The sequence below is a fragment of the Mixophyes fleayi genome, chromosome 1 (assembly GCF_038048845.1).
Source record: "Mixophyes fleayi isolate aMixFle1 chromosome 1, aMixFle1.hap1, whole genome shotgun sequence".
NCBI classification, from domain to species: domain Eukaryota; kingdom Metazoa; phylum Chordata; class Amphibia; order Anura; family Limnodynastidae; genus Mixophyes; species Mixophyes fleayi.
In genome coordinates this window covers 341,126,854-341,144,893 of record NC_134402.1, presented here as the reverse complement: position 1 = coordinate 341,144,893, position 18,040 = coordinate 341,126,854, and the positions used below count along the sequence as shown (strand labels likewise).

The window sequence follows — 18,040 nt, the reverse complement described above, 5'->3', positions numbered from 1 at the left end:
TTTTTAGCAGTTAAGAGATATAATCAGAATATTGTACTATTTAAAAAAATAAAATAATAAAAAGTTATGTAGATCAAATTACAAACAACATTTACAAGACATCAAATAACAACTTACCTAATAAAATGTGTGTTAACAACACAAAGAAAGAGCCGTAATTACATCTTCTCTCTTGTGCCCAATGTTCCAAGCCAGCCAGAAATTCCAATGAGTTGCTATTAGTTTTGCCACATCAATGGCAAAATTGGCCCACTCTGGCTGGTCAGCACTTGGGTGGTTCTAATTTTCTGACATGATGCCATTGATTTTGATGAAAATATGCTGAGGCCGGCTGATTATTTAACTAGTTTGTTAATATTGCTGTGTGTGTGGTGCCAGCATCAGACACAAACTAAGAACTAAATGTTAGAATATTATTATACAGAGACCAGAATACAATTTTTTTTAAAGTTTATTAGGATTCTCAGGTTGTAAACATTAATTACAGCAACGATCAGTATAACAAAATAACCACTGGGTGGATGTGCACTGTAGGAGGCGGGTTACCGTTAGACAGTCTTACAGTGGGGCATAGGATTCCACCTTATATATAAGGTGACAGAGGCACCAGGTTAACAGGCAGTGGGTTTGCTTGCCCCTTCAATCCCTACAACTCAATGAGCTGAAGCCAGAGGTGATGTTTAACCAAGGCATAACATTTTCAGGGTTGTCAATTAAGGATATTTATGAACAAGAAAAACTGTGGAGGCACAACAAAAAAGTTACATATTTTGTGACTTTGTGCACCTACTTTTGCACATTCCAACCCATGATAGAGCTGCAAGATGGTGTTTGTTTTGCGGTTGGAGCAGAATTGTGTTCCTTCTGATGAGATTACATGGGCGGATCGGGGTGTTCCATTCTGAATGTAGGCTAGCCACGCACAAGTACCTGATCCTTCTCACAAATACTAAATCAAGTTTATTTTCATTTGTGGGAAAAGATATTCTAATAAGCTTCACGGCCTAAAGAATACATTTAGGATGGCATAACTGATCCGAACTGATTTTTACACGTCCTTGGAGTTGGTGGTGATCGGCCGTTACGTTCACCGGGAAACCTTTTGTGCCATCTAGGTGCAATATATCCAGAAAAGCGCAATAAAACGCACACAAAAATCGATGTAAAGAAAACACAAGCATGTATGATTGGGACTTTTGAAATAAAGCCAGCCTCAATGTTCCCTTACTGTCATTACATAAATAAGAAATACATTTGTCTCTAACATGGACAAATACCAAAGATATAACTGAGTCATGCATCAGCCAGTGGATAAATCGGTGCATTTGCGCCTCCACAATTTTCCAAGTTGGTAAATGCCCCTAACTGCCTTACTAAAGCACTGCACCGGCTTACATTTGCCCTTAAGTAATCATAGAATGCATTCTCACACAAATGGCACAAAATAAGTAATTCCCATTCAATAAAGATGAGTAGAATTCTGTTTATGATCTGACATTCTTTAAAATACAAGGATAGCTATAAAGTGTGCAATAAGAAATTGGTGCATGGCGGAGCGATATGTCTATAATACACACAGCAGTGTACAGGTATAGTCTGTAACGGCATGGTATATAGACAATTGGATGTGCAGGAAGGCATAAATGGATATGTGCCGAGTTACAAGTGTATACATGTCCTGCAGGACAACTACTTCTGTGTCTCATTTATTTCACTACGGACTAAAGTGTGTGCATGTTGGTGATTTAAATAAGTAACAGGCTGCAATGTCAGTTGTGCGCTCACCAGTGAAAGGATATGTTATCATCTTAAATAAAACTCCTACTGCCGTCCCATTAACCATTTCACCTCTGATCGGCAGGTGGATTTCTAAGGCTTATGCTGCAAAGTATTGTAACAGGGGTATGACAACCACAGTCATTTAGTATCACTAACATTTTGCTTTGAACAGTTTTGCAGGTTGAGTAGAGCAAACTTCCATGGAATTTATTTTTGCAGTAACTTCCCGCTACCAATGATTACCAGAACCGCAGGGATCCTATATCTCCCAGAGTTCAGGTAAGCTACTGTTCCTACACCCTGGATTAATGAAGTAAACTCCTACATATGCCAGTGATTGACATGCCGGGACTTGAGAGACCGGCAGAGGTGAGTTTCATCCCTTACCAGGGACCTGCACTGTTCTAGTTGGTAGGATGGACAGTTTACAACAAAAATAAACACATTCCACGGAATTCTTCTTTAATTCACTCATGACTAAATTGGATCCTCTTTTAAACTTACCCTGTTAGTGCCTACCACTGTTCATCTGATCAATATATCTATGAAGATACAGAAGACTGTCACCTCCAGTGAAGGGATGTAGAAATGGGGTCAGCTCTACTCTTTAGTGATATAATGTTAGTGATATATTTGGTCCCTTTCTTATCAGCCGGGCCACCAGCACAGTATTGTCCATTTCATGTTCTGGAGTTGTAAAGAGGATTGTTGGAATTGACACTACACAATGCCTTTACCTGCTTTTACTTGGGAATATAGCTATATATATTTAAGTAAGGCAAACACCGGAATATGGATTAAGTCCTAACACATTAGAGTTGCTCCAGCTGCTAACTGAAGCAAACACTGTGTAGTATCTCCTTCGGCTTTGGACTTGAAGTGATGGACAGTGTAAAAAGATTGAGAATTGTTCAGGGGCTAGCACCTGCACCTAATGACCTTAGGATGATTTTTAGCATGGACAAAGAGCTTAGGAATCCTATGTCAGCTCGGTGCATGGATTTGCTCTGTAGTACCTCCTCTCTGGTGCTCTCTAATGATTAGCAGGTTACTCGTCAAGTCATTTTTACTGTGAGTAAACATTGATACAGCAAAAAAAGAAACAAGTCCTGAGTCCAAGGAACTGCAACACTGTACAAATAAAAAATAACACAAGCTTCTTTTAGAGCAGGGATATTGTGTAGGTAGAAAACAATTACTGAGCTGCCTCCCTTCCCCCAAGAAACACCCCATCTGTGTTAAGGACAGAGCCATGTGGAAGATACAGGATATGTTTGCTTGATAATTTATCACCCCCTATGTCCAAAGGTGCTGTTTCCCATAAGGGTCTGCAGTTGTCCTGACTGCTCCCCAAATGTATTGCAAAGAATGGGGGCTTTGTTGCAACTCCTCAATGCATAAGGGACATGAGTGGAATGCACAGTGGACATTAGACTTTTGTTAAGTGCTTGGCTCCATGGTAGGGGTGTTCTAGAGAAACGGGAGAGGTCAACAGAGGGAGGAGTTCATATTGGACGGGTATTTGAGAACAATAAATAAGATACTGCAATGAGTCCATGGGTACCACATCCATCTCCAAACTGGTCCTTGAAGAGAAGGGCTGGGGGAGCAGGACATTTGAGGAAGCCATCTTCATGGGGTGCTCACTGCTCCTGTATCTGTTGCTGCATTTTCTGCAACATTTCCTGCATTCGCCGCAGCTAGAAGAGAATGAGATTGGATTAGAGAAGTACAAGAATATAGAGACGATGGCTATTATCATCATTATCATTTATTTATATAGCGCCACTGATTCCGCAGCGATGTACAGAGAACTCACTCACGTCGGTCCCTGCCCTATTGGAGCTTACAGTCTATATTCCCTAACACACACACACAGACAGTCACACAGACTAGGGTAAATTTGTTAGCAGCCAATTAACCTACCAGTATGTTTTTGGAGTGTGGGAGGAATCCGGAGCACCCGGAGGAAACCTACGCAAACACGGGGAGAACATACAAACTCCTCCAAGATATACTGCTATACTCATCTATTCAGAAATGAGGGATGTATTTTACTATTTTGCTCCTGCTATAGGGCAGGTTCAAATGCGCGTTAACGATTTATAATAAATGGTGCGCATATACTGCTGATGCAGAAGCGTACGTATCTCAACATGCATATGGGCAGAAATACGCTAGTTTTCCATGCTCTTGTTTAAATTAAGTCACTCCCGTTTTGTATTAAACTCTGCATCAGCGTTTAGAGTTATTGAGAGTTAGGAGCCAGTCCAGCTAAAGGATGTACGCTTTCACATGAACAAACTATGTACTGATGCAAGGGGTACAAATGCAGGGGAAAAAAAAAACCATATCTGTATGTATCACACAAATACTGGAACTTAGAGCAGTCTTGATTTTTAAATTACACTTAAAAATTATAATTTCTAAATGGTAGCATACTTATGAACAGGTCCGCCCAGGGGTGTCAAGAGGTGTGATGGAGAAGCGGATTATGGTGGGGTTGGTTGGGGCAACTACCGGGGTTCATCTATGCCAGACTGTAAGCATGGGGCAGTGACTGCATGGAGCAATAACTTCCTATTGCTGTGCATAGTCATACCCCTCCAGGCTGCGTGCCCAGTTCCTCCTGATGGAATGGATTGGGCGGTTTGGGGACATCCTTGCTGATTGAGTTCCAGGTGAATGAAGTGCCATGTGATGCACTAACATAGAATCCTCCCGAGGACTTGGATTATATGGGAAACCTTTTGCATCTTCCGGGCACATGTATACAGAAAAACACATTTCTGGGCACATTTTTACAAATCTAATAAAAACGTTGAAACACACAAAAGTGACACATGTAGGACAATAGTCCTGAAAATCCCTCACTCACACGATTAATTTAGGACATAAATAAGGCTAACCAGAGCAGTAGCTTAAGAGAACAACAGAGAACTTGAAATAAATGAAGGGGGTGGCCTAAAAGTGGTAGTTAAAGTGACATTTTCTCACTCTTGGGGGTATATTTACTAAACTGCAGGTTTGAGAAAGTGGAGATGTTGCCTATAGCAACCAATCAGATTCTATCTGTCATTTTGTAGAATGTAGTAAATAAATGCTAGCTAGAATCTGATTGGTTGCTATAGGCAACATCTCCACTTTTTCAAACCCGCAGTTTAGTAAATATACCCCTTTGCCTTATATGCACTTCCAGTTTGACCTGTATTCACGCAAATGTAGATGCAAATCATCACACAAAACATGACTTTTGTGTTATAATGTGAAATATGTCATAGTCTGAGATGTTAAGATTATTTTTACAAACAATGGTCATCATTATTCTCTGACAACATTCACGCAAATGTCTGATTCTTGCAATTGGAGAGTAACACAATAGAAGGCAAGGATGTCATTTGAAGACAGAAAAGATTATCAGGCATATAATACTTACCTCTTCATCCTTCATTTTTATGAGTTTCTCTGTTTCAGCGTCAGGTGTTGGCAGAGGCAGGATGGGGATTGGACTCTCTATCCTGTTATCCTGAGTCAGTTTGCTGGGAGTAAAACATAAGAAGATAAGAAGAAAGCCCACTTTGTATTAACTTTTATGTATGTATATATATATATATATATATATATATATATATATATATATATATATATAGTTATAGTTCTAGATATACGCACAAGACATATACACACTCAGGGTGCAGCATTTAATGTGGTTTTACCAAGCATTTTATTTCACAATAACTATTTGTTTGCCTGTCTTGTTGCATGAAATGCATTACTGGAAAGTACATCGCAGTTGAAGTATTAATATATCGGAGAGAATGTTGAAGTGAAACAGGAGTGCAGATAGTGGTGAAACCAAACAAAGGACTGTGTGTATAAAGCAGATAAGGGCAGTGTAGCTTTACTTATTCTCTATATACTACGCACATGCACATACGTGTGCACACACACCAGGTTATTCTTTATATATATATTGAAGAGCTCAGTGACTTCAAGCGTGGTGCCGTTATAGGATGCCACCTTTGCAATAAGACGGTCTGTGAAATTCCATCCCTGCTGGATATTCCACGGTCAACTGTGAGTGATATTATTAGAAAGTGGAATTGTTTAGGAACAACAGCAACTCGGCCACGAAACAGAAGACCATGTAAAATCACAGAACGAGGTCAACTACTGCTAAGGCGCACAAAAGGTGCATAAAATTCGCCAACGTTCTGCAGATTCCATAGCTGAAGAGTTCCAAACTTCCACTGGCAGTAATGTAAGCACAAAAACTGTGCGACGGTAGCTTAATGGAATAGGTTTCCATGGCTGAGCAGCTGCATGCAAGCATCACATCACCAAGACCAATGCCAGGCGTTGGATGGAGTGGTGTAAAGCACACCGACACTGGACTGTGGAGCAGTGTAAACGTGTGGAGTGATGAATCGCGCTTCTCTGTTTGGCAGTCAGATGGGCGAGTCTGGGATTGGTGGATGCCGAGAGAACGTTACCTGCCTGACTGTATTATGTCAACTGTGTAGATTAGTGGAGGAGGGATAATGGTATGGGGCAGTTTTTCAGGGTTTGGGCTAGGCTCCTTATCTCCAGTGAAGGGCAATCTTAATGCTTCAGCATACCAAGTCATTTTAGACAAAGCTATGCTTCCAAGTTTGTGGTAACAGTTTGGGGAAGGGCTTTTTTTATTCCAACATGACTGTGCCCCAGTGTACAAAGCAAGGACTACAAAGACATGGGTTGATGAGTTCAGTGTGGAAGAACTTGACTGGCCCACGCAGAGCCCTGACCTCAACCCCAACAAAAACCTTTGAGATGAACTGGAACAGAGATTGCAAGCCAGGCCTTCTTGTCCAACATCAGTGCCTGACCTCATAAATGCTCTACAGAATGAATGGGCACAAATTCCCAACTCCATATTAAAATATATGTATTTGAATACAATGGCATTACAGTCCCTGTTGGTGTAGTGGTCAAGCCACTTTGTCAATATAGTGTATATAGATAGATATATAAATGACCCTTAGGAACCCAATCATGCATACAAGCGTGTTTGTGTAAAATCAGCGATTACATTTTTCAATTGTTTTGTAGCAATTTTTCCTTTATTTTGATCCTGTAGCCTTGCTGCTGCACGGTAATAATTTTGTTGCCAGGGAGAACATTTCTGCCCAACTTTGGATAATGAAAGCCCCCTGCATCACCAGCTCATCTTCATACTGCCAGGGGAGGGCTGGCAAATTTTAGTCCGAGGAGGGGGAGGGGGAAGTCTCAACTCAACAGCCTATTAGGAACATTTTAAAGGAAAAAAAATGCAGGTGACACAGTAACCAATCCCAAGGTAGCCCACTATGGGACCAGCCTGGGGAGCATATGCCCCCCTCCTCCCACCCAGCCCAGCCTGTCCCTGCATATTGCCAACATCACATTGATTGACAGTCCCAGCCCTATTGCAAGTATCAATGTTATATGTATGCCCAAACATGCAACAGTTCAGCTACAAATCTGAAGGAAGGATGAAGAATAGTGAGCTGTACAATTAACTTAACTCACATTCCATGAACAAATATTAACAGTAAAAGTGATATTCAGCTTTATATTACATACATTACAAGTGAATTATTGATGACTAATCTTCAGACAGGTAAAATAAAATATGTTGTACTCCACACATAGAAACCTTATAATGTAAAAGATCAGTGACAAAATGTGACTTAATCTTAACCCTAACCTTTGTGATGTGTTCTCATTTTCTTCATGCCTTTAAAAGACAAAAAGTGGTATCACTCAATTATTCAGGACTGCAATACTCATCACACTGCAGGTTAATAAAATTAGAAGGTCAGGTATTGCTGTTCTTTTAGATGGGCTGAGGTCACAAGCAAACTCGTTATGACAAATATGATAGCATTAAGCTACAATATCATTTTCTGATCATTTTTGCTGTCACCTCACCGCATGTGTTCCATTGAACCAAATTGAATTGACCAGAATTTGTGGTCTGCACCTCTAGTTTGATCAAGGGAGAAACCATTAAATAGGATCGGCTTTTATAAGCAAACAAATACATGCCCATGCTGCGTGGATCCATAGTCTACCTAATAACTATTGCTGGCATCTGACCGAAGTGCATTACTGTCCGTTAGCCTCTATATTCAAACAGTGTTGGCATTTAAAGCTGCATTACCACCTTACATGGTGAACAGTTTCATTCATCAGTTACAGGAAAACACCACCGGCAACACCACCCTGGTTTTCAGCCAGGGCAGGGACACTAACCACAGAGCTCTGGCAAAAATGGTTACATGGAGCAGCCCCTGGGTCTCCGGGGAGGTGGAGGAGCCAATAAGGTGGTAGTACAGCTTTCAATGGCTGCCTTGGCACCACTATTACCAAGTATTGCTTGATAATTGATGTACCTGTTAGTCATGCTTTGAATAATGAATTGCTTCTGATTTCAGATTCCTGCTACTAACAGGGCAACTATTATAGTTTCATAGCGCTTCAAGTGCTGATTTACTATACCTTATAAGTATCTTTAATTTTTCTACTAACACTCAGTAACACATATGCATACACTAAAAAATGCTTCAAAAATCTTATTTGTTTGCCTATGTGCATCTATTAATATAAGTGTGATCCATAACTGTATTCTGTCTTACTATTTTTGCAGCCAAAATTACACAAGATATTATACTTTCATAGATTCCACTACAACAGTGCTCCCCAGTGGCCAGATGAGTATGCAACAAGCGGCAGGACACTAGCATTTGCTTTAAAAAATGTCAAAGCATCTCTTAGATATAAGAGCTGTTTTACGGAGAGAAAAAATATTTAAACTATGTAATGGTTCTATTTAATGTCCTATATAACACATATTTATTTAATACTATGTTTTATTTCAGTATGCCAGTATCTCAGGGTACCAAATATCCAGTTATTGGTCAGCTAATGCTGGGCACTGCTGCAGACCAATGAAACTACTGGAAACTCTAAACATTAAATTGTTAGGGTTTGTTTGTAAGACAGATCTGCTCAGATAGCAACCTGTGGTTGATTGTGTCCTTTCTGTGCTCCCCAGATCTCATCATTTTATATAATCTATAGATTATACCAACTGGGTCACATTAATGATTTTCTCCCGGCATTTTAATCGTTGTGACATTCTAGCTAAATGCTGTTCCTTAGAAATGATTGTGTCTATATGTCAAGTTGTCAGACTAGAGATTTTGTAGCTGAAAATGGCGGGGAGAAAAGCATTTTGTCAGAAATCGATGTGATAAAATGCAGCGCAGCTGAAAAAGGGATATACTACTGACAGCATGGCTGACTGCCTGAATAACCCTTTCACTGTCAGGGGGCCATGCCATATGTGCACCTCAGGAGACTACACCAGTGAGCCTATATAACATTTTATTTATTACACTACCCAAGAAAATTTTAAATTATTGTTGGAGAGATAGGGCAATTGTTTGATCCCATGGTCAGCATGGTGGCTTAGTGGTTAGCACTTCTGCCTCACAGCACTAGGGTCATGAGTTGGATTCCTGACCACGTGAGGAGTTTGTATGTTCTCCCCGTGTTTGCGTGGGTTTCCTCCGAGTGCTCCGGTTTCCTCCCACACTCCAAAAACATACTGGTAGGTTAATTGGCTGCTATTAAATTGCCCTAAGTCTCTCTTGGTCTGTGTGTGTGTATGTTAGGGTATTTAGACTGTAAGCTCCAATGGGGCAGGAACCGATGTGAGTGAGTTCTCTGTACAGCGCTGCGGAATTAGTGGCGCCATATAAATAGATGATGATGATGATGATAATTGAGTAGGTATCTTTTCAAATTATTGGAATTATATATGGAAAACAGGAGGACATGTAAAAATGCTCTCATGTTCTAGAGATTCTTCCCTTCGCTGCTTTCACAAAAGGAATTCATCACATGAAGTATACCCACATTTCATTACGCCGCTTCGATTGTGTACCGGGAAAACTACACATGGCTGCTACCCATTGCGTTCCTGAACAGTAATGATTACGTCTGAACTAAATGTAACGCAGCAGGTCTATTTCTTGGGTCTTCAAGCTCTATGCAATTAAATTTCTATTTTTTTTTTTTAAAGAAGACAGCCACGTGGAAATTAACATATAACATATACACATCTCTGGGATGGAAGTCTCTAATAACACCATATTACTCCATCTTATTCTCTCCCCTGAACAAACAATCTTTGCAAACCACAGATTCTGGCATTATGTTTTATACATATTGGGTTACTTTTTGTGAGTCACATTATAAAGTTGGTTAGTGTAGTTATTTATGGAAATTCGAGGACCCTTAAATCCAAAATACAAGTTGGCCTTTATTGAAGTTTTATTTGAAACATCCTGAAATATATATAAATGAAGACATTTGAGATAAAGGTGTGATCCTTAGGGGTAGTGGTCGAAGTGAAAGTGTAGAAGTGGCGGTAGGAAAAATATAATGGGAATATATGTGAATGGAATTGGATAGTTTTACAATGAAAACAGTAGGAGAAGTGCTTGTGGGAAGAAAAGTGGTTTTAGGCCTAATATGGCAGCGTGTGTGGCCCAAAAACAACAGTGATGCCTTATAGTAATCCAATTAAAATCAATCAGTAAATGTGCTTGGAAGCTCACCACTGTTCCAAACCCAATAAGAGGCCCAGAGTGATGCAAAAAGTGCAGCCAAACTGGACATTAACCCCGGTAATATCATCCCTTGTGTGGCCAGCTTTAGCCACCTTTCCCAGAAAATGTCTGATAAGAGAACAATAGTATGTTTAATAATATAGAAGACAACGTGTATTTTGGATTTAGTGGCCCTCTAAATGCTGGTGGATATAAGCAGAGTTAGATATGTGCAAAAACTATGGACGATGAAGCACAGTAGAAAAGTAAAATTCCAAATCCAGATTAACTTTAAAAATATGTATTAACATAATCCTTATTTTAAGGTACTTACCTAGTCATCTGCTGGATACACTGGGCTCTGTAGTTCTCATAATGCACGTCACATGTAACATCTTTAAGGTCATGCATGTGAGTCCGGATCAGCATATTTCGCAGCTTGACAAAGTCACAGTGTGCCTGGTTCTCCACTGCGTACAGATAGGGGGCGCATGTGAGTTAGAACAGTACTGCTCAAAGTCTATGTTGATTCACTGACAGGATGAGGCCATTTGGTAGACATATACTTAAAGAGTAATGCAGACTGTCCTATAAAGATTGTGTTATTGTTTTTAGCGGTAGAAACAGGTTTTTTAATCCATTGTGCACAAAGATGTGGTGAAGGCAGAGGAAGTCCACCAATCACCACTTTAATCAGCCCTGCAATCAGTGCTTTGTAGAAATAATTCAAATACATTTATACATCAAACAGCTCAAAGGGAAGTCAGGAGAACTGTTCTATTATGCTATTGTTTTCTTGCTATTTTTAAGCATAGTCTTCTTAAATACTGTTTCTTTGTATTTTGCTATGTATTTAAGGTCACTCCAGCTCAAAGATTAAAGGCTGTAGAACAGTATTTATCTATGCATAAGAAACATATTATTACAAATGGGTGGAGAAATACAAGCTTAAGGCTATATGTTTCTATTTTTCTCTTATTTGCTTTCAATAATGTGCTATAGTTATGTCATACCAGCCCCCTATGTGTAAGGGGTATATATGTAGACACATGACCAACTTACTTCCTGCAGTCATATGTGCATATAAATCAATGTGAGCATGTTCCACTGCATATTGGGTGTTATATAAACTCATTTTGCCTAAGTCATTAAAGAGAGCAAAGCCAAAAAAGGAGGAAGTTTGCTCTTAGACAAACCATGCTACAATGCAAGGGGTGCAAATTAGTTTATTATTTTGCACATAAGTTAAAAACTGGCTGTTTTTTCATGTAGCACAGAAATATTTGATAGCTTTATTTTTACACTGAAATTTAAGGTTGATCTAGGACATGCCCTACCCCAACTATAAATCTGTTCCCACATTTTAAATTTAGCTCCCCCTCCAAAGAAACATGGTTTTGCCAAGGTGCAAAGTTACTCCTTCATTATGCTTTGCTCTCCCTAATGACTCATTGTCTGTTATAGGTTCAGTTTGTGTTCCTGGTGGCTGTGAGTTTCTGCTTACTCTGTACTGATCCCAACTACCGTAAACTCTGCATGCCTCGGACCTCTACCCTTTTACTGACTGCAAATACTGCACCTGTCTTTCCCAACTGGACACAGATTGCTGACTTAATTTTTTTTTGTTGATTACTACAACTTCTGGCTTCTACCCTGGATTCTCTAACATCTAAATATAAAAGGCTAAATTTCTGAAGGCAAAAGAGGACTTGAGACATTGGGTGTCACTGTGCACATCTTTTTATTAGTTTAAGTTAATATACTAATAATTATTTATATATTATAAACATATACACATGGCTCAATTAGAGCTTATTTCAATTTACTAGATTTACTTTATACAGGTGGGAAGCAATGGGCATTGGAACCATGGAGAAGCTACGGTTATAGAAGGGTAAGGAGGCAACACAGAAAAAAGTGGCCTCACGATGCAAAAAATGTAAATATGGGCTTGTTTCTGCCCAAAGGATGTTCCTATAGGTGAAAACCACACACAGACTAATGTCTGGTGTCCCAGGAGTACCCAAAATGACATCCGTCTTTTTCTTAACTTTTGCCAATAGCATTCAGTAACCAACTGCAGCTTACTGATGCCTCATTAAGACAAATCCTAATTTTATTGTATAAATGTATTTCTGTTTTTAAGAAGTCTAGAATAATGCATTATATATTTGATGAGAGCTGCATTACTGCAGACAATAGACAAAATACCCAGCACTATCTGCAAACCTTCTTCAAAAGCAATAGAACCTCATACAAAACCGCTTAGCTGCTGCTTCTAACCAAAATCACTATAGTTGACAGCGTTGGACTGTCATTGCCAGAGACACTTTGTGCTGGGAAGCTGGTGTTCACGCATGTTACACATGATGTACTACAGACAGATCTTAGTCACTAAAAACCCCAATATGACATTTTCATGAAAACGGTTATAATGTATTTTTTTACTGCAAGTACTCTTTATTTATCAAATATTACAGAATTATACAGATTGTACTGTACAGTTAGCGAATACTGAAAATAGCAACACTGTCAATAGAAACAAAAACTTCCAAGGACAAAACCTTGGACTGTCTTTGTAAATTTGGGACAGCTGGCAACTATGCAATACCACCATGTCTACAATCTGAAAAATGGCCATACGAGGACAGTGCTTTTAGACAAATACCTATAGCATAATTATTTATGAAACATGACAGATATTGACACTGGATCATATAAATTACCTTCCACAATTCCCCATGGATAGAGACGACCTCGTACCCTCTGACCTTTGGCCTCTACCACTGTATTGCTTCCAATTACAGCGAAAGGTGCGCTCTCCTGCAGAAAATGAAATCAGTGAATTTGCACAGATGGGCAGAAATCCTAATTATGGTGGAAGCACATCCCACACCAGGAAGTATGCCTTACCTTCAGCTCCTTGTCCTGCTGCTTGAAGTCATCATCTTCATCCGAGTCACATTCTGGGAACTGGTAGACTTTTATCCCAAACTTCTCAATCTCCTCTCTGACCTGTGAAAGGTGAGAGAAGGCCGATATAGAGGTCGGCAGAGAAAAAAAATGCTTTAGAACTGTGAACACAGTGCAAGATAGGCAAGTACAGAGCAATGAGATATCTGAAAGCTGATAAATGTATATAGTGGATAGAAAAAGTCTACACACCTTTATTGAAATTGCAGGTGTTTATGACATAAAGCCTGAAATCATGATCAATGAAATTAAAAGTGAAAATAAAAACCCTACAAAACAGTGGTTGCATAATAGTACACACCCCATAAACTAAAACTTTTTGGAAAAAACTTTTGCTTTTATTATAGCAGTGTCTCTAGCAACCTAACACACCTGGAGGTATATTTACTAAACTGCAGGTTTGAAAAGGTGGAGATGTTGGCTATAGCAACCAATCAGATAATAGCTGCCTTTTTGAAGACTGTACTAAATAAATGATAGGTAAAATCTGATCGGCTGCTCTAGGCAACATCTCCACTTTTTCAAACCCGCTGTTTAATAAATATACCCCCTGGACTCTGCAATTCTATTCTGCTCTTCCATGTAAAAAACTGTGAGGGTATCTCCTGTGCACAGCTCTCTTTAGGTCATTCAACAGGTTTTCAATGGGATTGAGATCCTACTCGGAGTGGGCCACTCTAAGACTTTTATCTTCCTTTTCTGAAGCCATCCATAAGTTGACTTGGATGTGTGCTTTGGTTTGTTAGAAGGCACGATGTTGCTCCCACCATTCTTCACTTTGTGCCAAACATATCCTTAGAAATAAAACCAAAACGTTCAACCTTGGTCTCATCAGACCATAAGCCATTTTCCCCCATGGTTTGTGGTGAATGTATTCTTTTGGCTTTTGCAATATTTAGGCAGGCATAGATGCTGTCTTTTTTTGTGAGACATACCTACTGTCTTGCCACCCTACCCCTTAGTCCAGACAAGTGCAGAATACAGAAGACTATTGGCACCTGCAGGGAGTGACCATTTCCTGTCAGAAATTCATGTTGCTGTAGGCCTCATGGTAGCCTCCCTGATGAGTTTTCTCCTTGTCCTTTGATCATCTTTAGAGGGACATCCTGGACTTGGTAATGTTCCCTGTGTCACCTTTTATCCACTTACTGATAATAGACTTCACAAAAATGAGATCCCGTAGATGTTTCAAAAGTTCCTTGCAGACCACGGCTATCCCAGTAGGGTGCATTCAAGAAAACTGCAAAAATATCCTACAGGATGGGGGTTAGTCACAATCACTTTCACTGCTGGCAGGTGTATGCTGATTACCTTTGAATATGATTTTGAATGTGATTGGACAATTCTGATCACAGCTACAGCCCTAGTATGGAAGGGTGTGTACACTTATGCAACCGGGGTATTGTAGGTTTTTCATCTTCACTTTTTTCCTAAAAATTGTCTGTTCGTTTTTTAACGTATTTTTGTTGGTTGTAAAGTCACATCAAAGGTGGAAAACAGCCTGACATGATTTATCATTATTTCCGGTTTTACATCACAAACACGAGAATAATACCTTGACACTGTTCTTTATAAATATGAAAGCTGCATTTACCATATACAAATAAAATGAAATACAAAAAACTGTTGTTTTCCTTTTTAAAAGTAAAATGAGAATCTTATTTCCTGCCGCAATCCTAATGGAAATATCAGTTGAGTAATGAAAATAGACGGTCACATCTTCATGCACTATGACATTTACACTAATGAATGATGAGCTAGAGGGATCAATCTGCTATCTGCCTATCAGAAGTAGCTAGTGATTCTGATCGACATCACCATTGCGACTCGTTACTAGTACATACAAGAGATATGCCTCCTGACAGGTGTATAGTCGTCTGTGTGCAGGTCTACTTCAGTCACATTTACATGAACTCAACCTTACTGTACTCGGCTATACTTGTCCAGTCATATCGAGTCGTAATTGTAACGTGACAAAATCTGCATAATCTGTGATTTGTGCATAATGCACTTCTAGTGCAAATGAGCAATACTGTAATACATATATTACACAAAAGAAAACATACGAACGTCCAACTCTACATGACTCCCAGTACGTAAACTGAAACATAGTACAGTAGTTTGTAGCTTGTGTGATGACGTTCTGAGAAAGTGAGGACTGCATTACCAAATGACAATTCAGTGACTTTCAAAGGACCTCACCATTCTGATTCCAAGACAGCTACATAATGAACATCATCCTATTTTTGAAAATTATTCTGTACTGCTAACTAATACATTGATTATTTATTTTATTGCATTATTTTGTACAAAAAGCAATTTACTATATAACTAATTTAAGAATAAAATGCTTATAATTAATGTATTTAAAAAGGAAATAAATCATTAATTTAAATCTGAAGTAGGGGTCTCAAATGGAATTCCAGACTTAAGCTGTCCCTACAAATGCAGTAATAACAGCAATTGGCCTGATAAAGCAACACGTGACCCTAAGATATGTACAGGCCTCATGAATAACCCAATCAGAATCAGTCTGATCATTATCTGGCATGTATGTAAGTGAGGTTGGAAGATGGCCGATAGTGACCTGTGTTTGTGAACTCATCTTCAGCAGTTGCTGGGCCCCATAGCAGCCACAACGGTAGATACATCACTGCTCATCCTCCATGTGTTCTGAAAATGAGGCAGATACTTGACTCAAGCACCCAGATTTCATCCAACTTGGCCATTCATGTATGTGGCTAAATAGAAACGTGCAGGATCGGGACCTATGTAGCCAGCATTAGGCCTTAGATCTACTGGCATTAATGTAATGTGTTTTACTAGCATCTGTACAATGTATGCAAATAGGTCTGAAAATAAAACCCACTGTTTTCAATTACAACATACCCACTAGTGTTTTTACTAGCATTCGAGAGTGATGCAGTTTTCCAAACACATCTTGTTCAATTCAATGCATCTATTACAAGTTGACACATTCGGGAATCTTATGATGACCTCCAAAGACATCAAAACACTAGTAAAAATGCATGTCGTACATGTGTCTGCCATACATTTTCATGTGCAGTTTTATTTGCATTTTTTGACGTAAAGAAACCCCCACTAGTGGTGATAACCTGGTCAAGATCCTCTTCACAGTATAATATTTGTATTAATATACTGTACATTGTAAAATGCATATGTTGTCAGTGTAACTAGTATTATATCTGGGAACCATGTAGAATCCACTACTACATTTTGCTGTCTGCAAGCTCTGGCTCATCAGTCTGCTTCATCATAGCACCTCTGAGGACTGGAGCTAAGACTCCTAAGTGTTGCCAGCCCTGGCATTTTGTTAACCATGTGGCACAGCTTAATTCTAGTAAGACTCACCCGTTCTTTCAGCTTGCGGATTTCAGTGGGTATCAGGCAGTCGGCTTTGGCAATCAGAGGAACTATATTGACTTTCTCATGAAGAGCTTTCATGAATGCCACATCCACTGGTCGCAGCCTGACACAAATGACAATAACATAAATTGGTCAACTTAAAGATTCTACAACATCTAATCCATGATTTCTCAATACCTAGCAATACCTTACTCCTAAGACTATGTAATACAGGTTAACTGTAACATTAGTAATGAATAAAACATTTCCAGAAGGCATGTATGTATTATTTACTAAATAACCGTTATAAGGGTACTTAGTAAGAACATGAGATCAGTGGTCTACTGTGAGATATATCAGTACAGAACTCAAATACAGATGCAGTACTTCAGGACTGCACACAGGATAGTGACGTTACTAGACAGATTTACGCTAGTTAATATGAAAAACCTATGGTAGTTTATATGTAAAATCTTTATCAGTTCATATGCAGAAACAACACATTTAGTAAACTACAGATGTTTGAAGGGTAAGATAAATCAGTATAATTAATACATTGTATAATTAAAACATTAACAATGCTGCATAACTCCCAACAGTTATTCAGACAAAATCAGGATTTTTATGCCCCACTCTCATCTACATAAATCCTACCCCTAAGCCAATCAAGCCCACTCCCAACCAGCCACACCCACTTTACTGTGAAGCCACTCCCACTCTTCTGCAAGCTCGCACCTTTCTAGGTCTGTGAATCAGTACGGTCAGGCTGCAATCAAGGTCAGTCGGGCAGTATGTGACTGACATCTATATGAACATACAGACTATTAGGTTAAAGGGTTGTATTTAATTTTCACCACGTTATGTATCTTCCTGGCAGATATAAAATATTCAAATAAATAGCCTCCTTTTGGTATGATAACTGTGCATATGCTTTGAAAATGGTAACAGCAAAAGTTCCAATAGAAGCCGATACTCTCTAATGTTTATGTTTTGTCTGCCACTACATTACATTTCTACTGCTGGGGGTAAATGTATCAAGCTGTGGGTTTGAAAAACTGGAGATGTTGCCTATAGCAACCTATCAGATTCTAGTTATAATTTATTAGTACATTCTACAAAATGATAACTAGAATTTGATTGGATGATGTAGGCAAAATCTTCACTTTTTCAAACCCGCAGTTTGATACATTTAATAAATTTACCCCTTGGTGTCAAACTAGCCAATTCTGTTTAATCAGAGTAGAAATGAGAACGCTCAAACACCTCATGTATTAGAATGCCTA

The 18,040-nt window shown here is 39.1% G+C and overlaps 1 protein-coding gene across 5 annotated transcripts in view; it reads right to left on the bottom strand.

Annotated features, from left to right (window-relative positions):
- Positions 1-433: 433 nt before the first annotated feature.
- Positions 434-18,040, bottom strand: part of SEPTIN5 (septin 5) — a 58,241-nt gene continuing 40,634 nt past the window's right edge. For 3 of the 5 annotated variants that reach the window (XM_075216436.1, XM_075216469.1, XM_075216451.1), the window contains 7 exons: positions 16,764-16,881; positions 13,332-13,433; positions 13,145-13,241; positions 10,753-10,888; positions 7,508-7,537; positions 5,216-5,318; positions 434-3,479 (listed from right to left, as the gene is read on the bottom strand). In XM_075216436.1, coding sequence (XP_075072537.1) covers positions 3,423-3,479; positions 5,216-5,318; positions 7,508-7,537; positions 10,753-10,888; positions 13,145-13,241; positions 13,332-13,433; positions 16,764-16,881 — 643 coding nt within the window. In that variant the 3' untranslated portion in view covers positions 434-3,422. The remainder of the gene's footprint in view (positions 3,480-5,215; positions 5,319-7,507; positions 7,538-10,752; positions 10,889-13,144; positions 13,242-13,331; positions 13,434-16,763; positions 16,882-18,040) is intronic. The other 2 variants (XM_075216443.1, XM_075216460.1) reach the window with 1 other exon arrangement.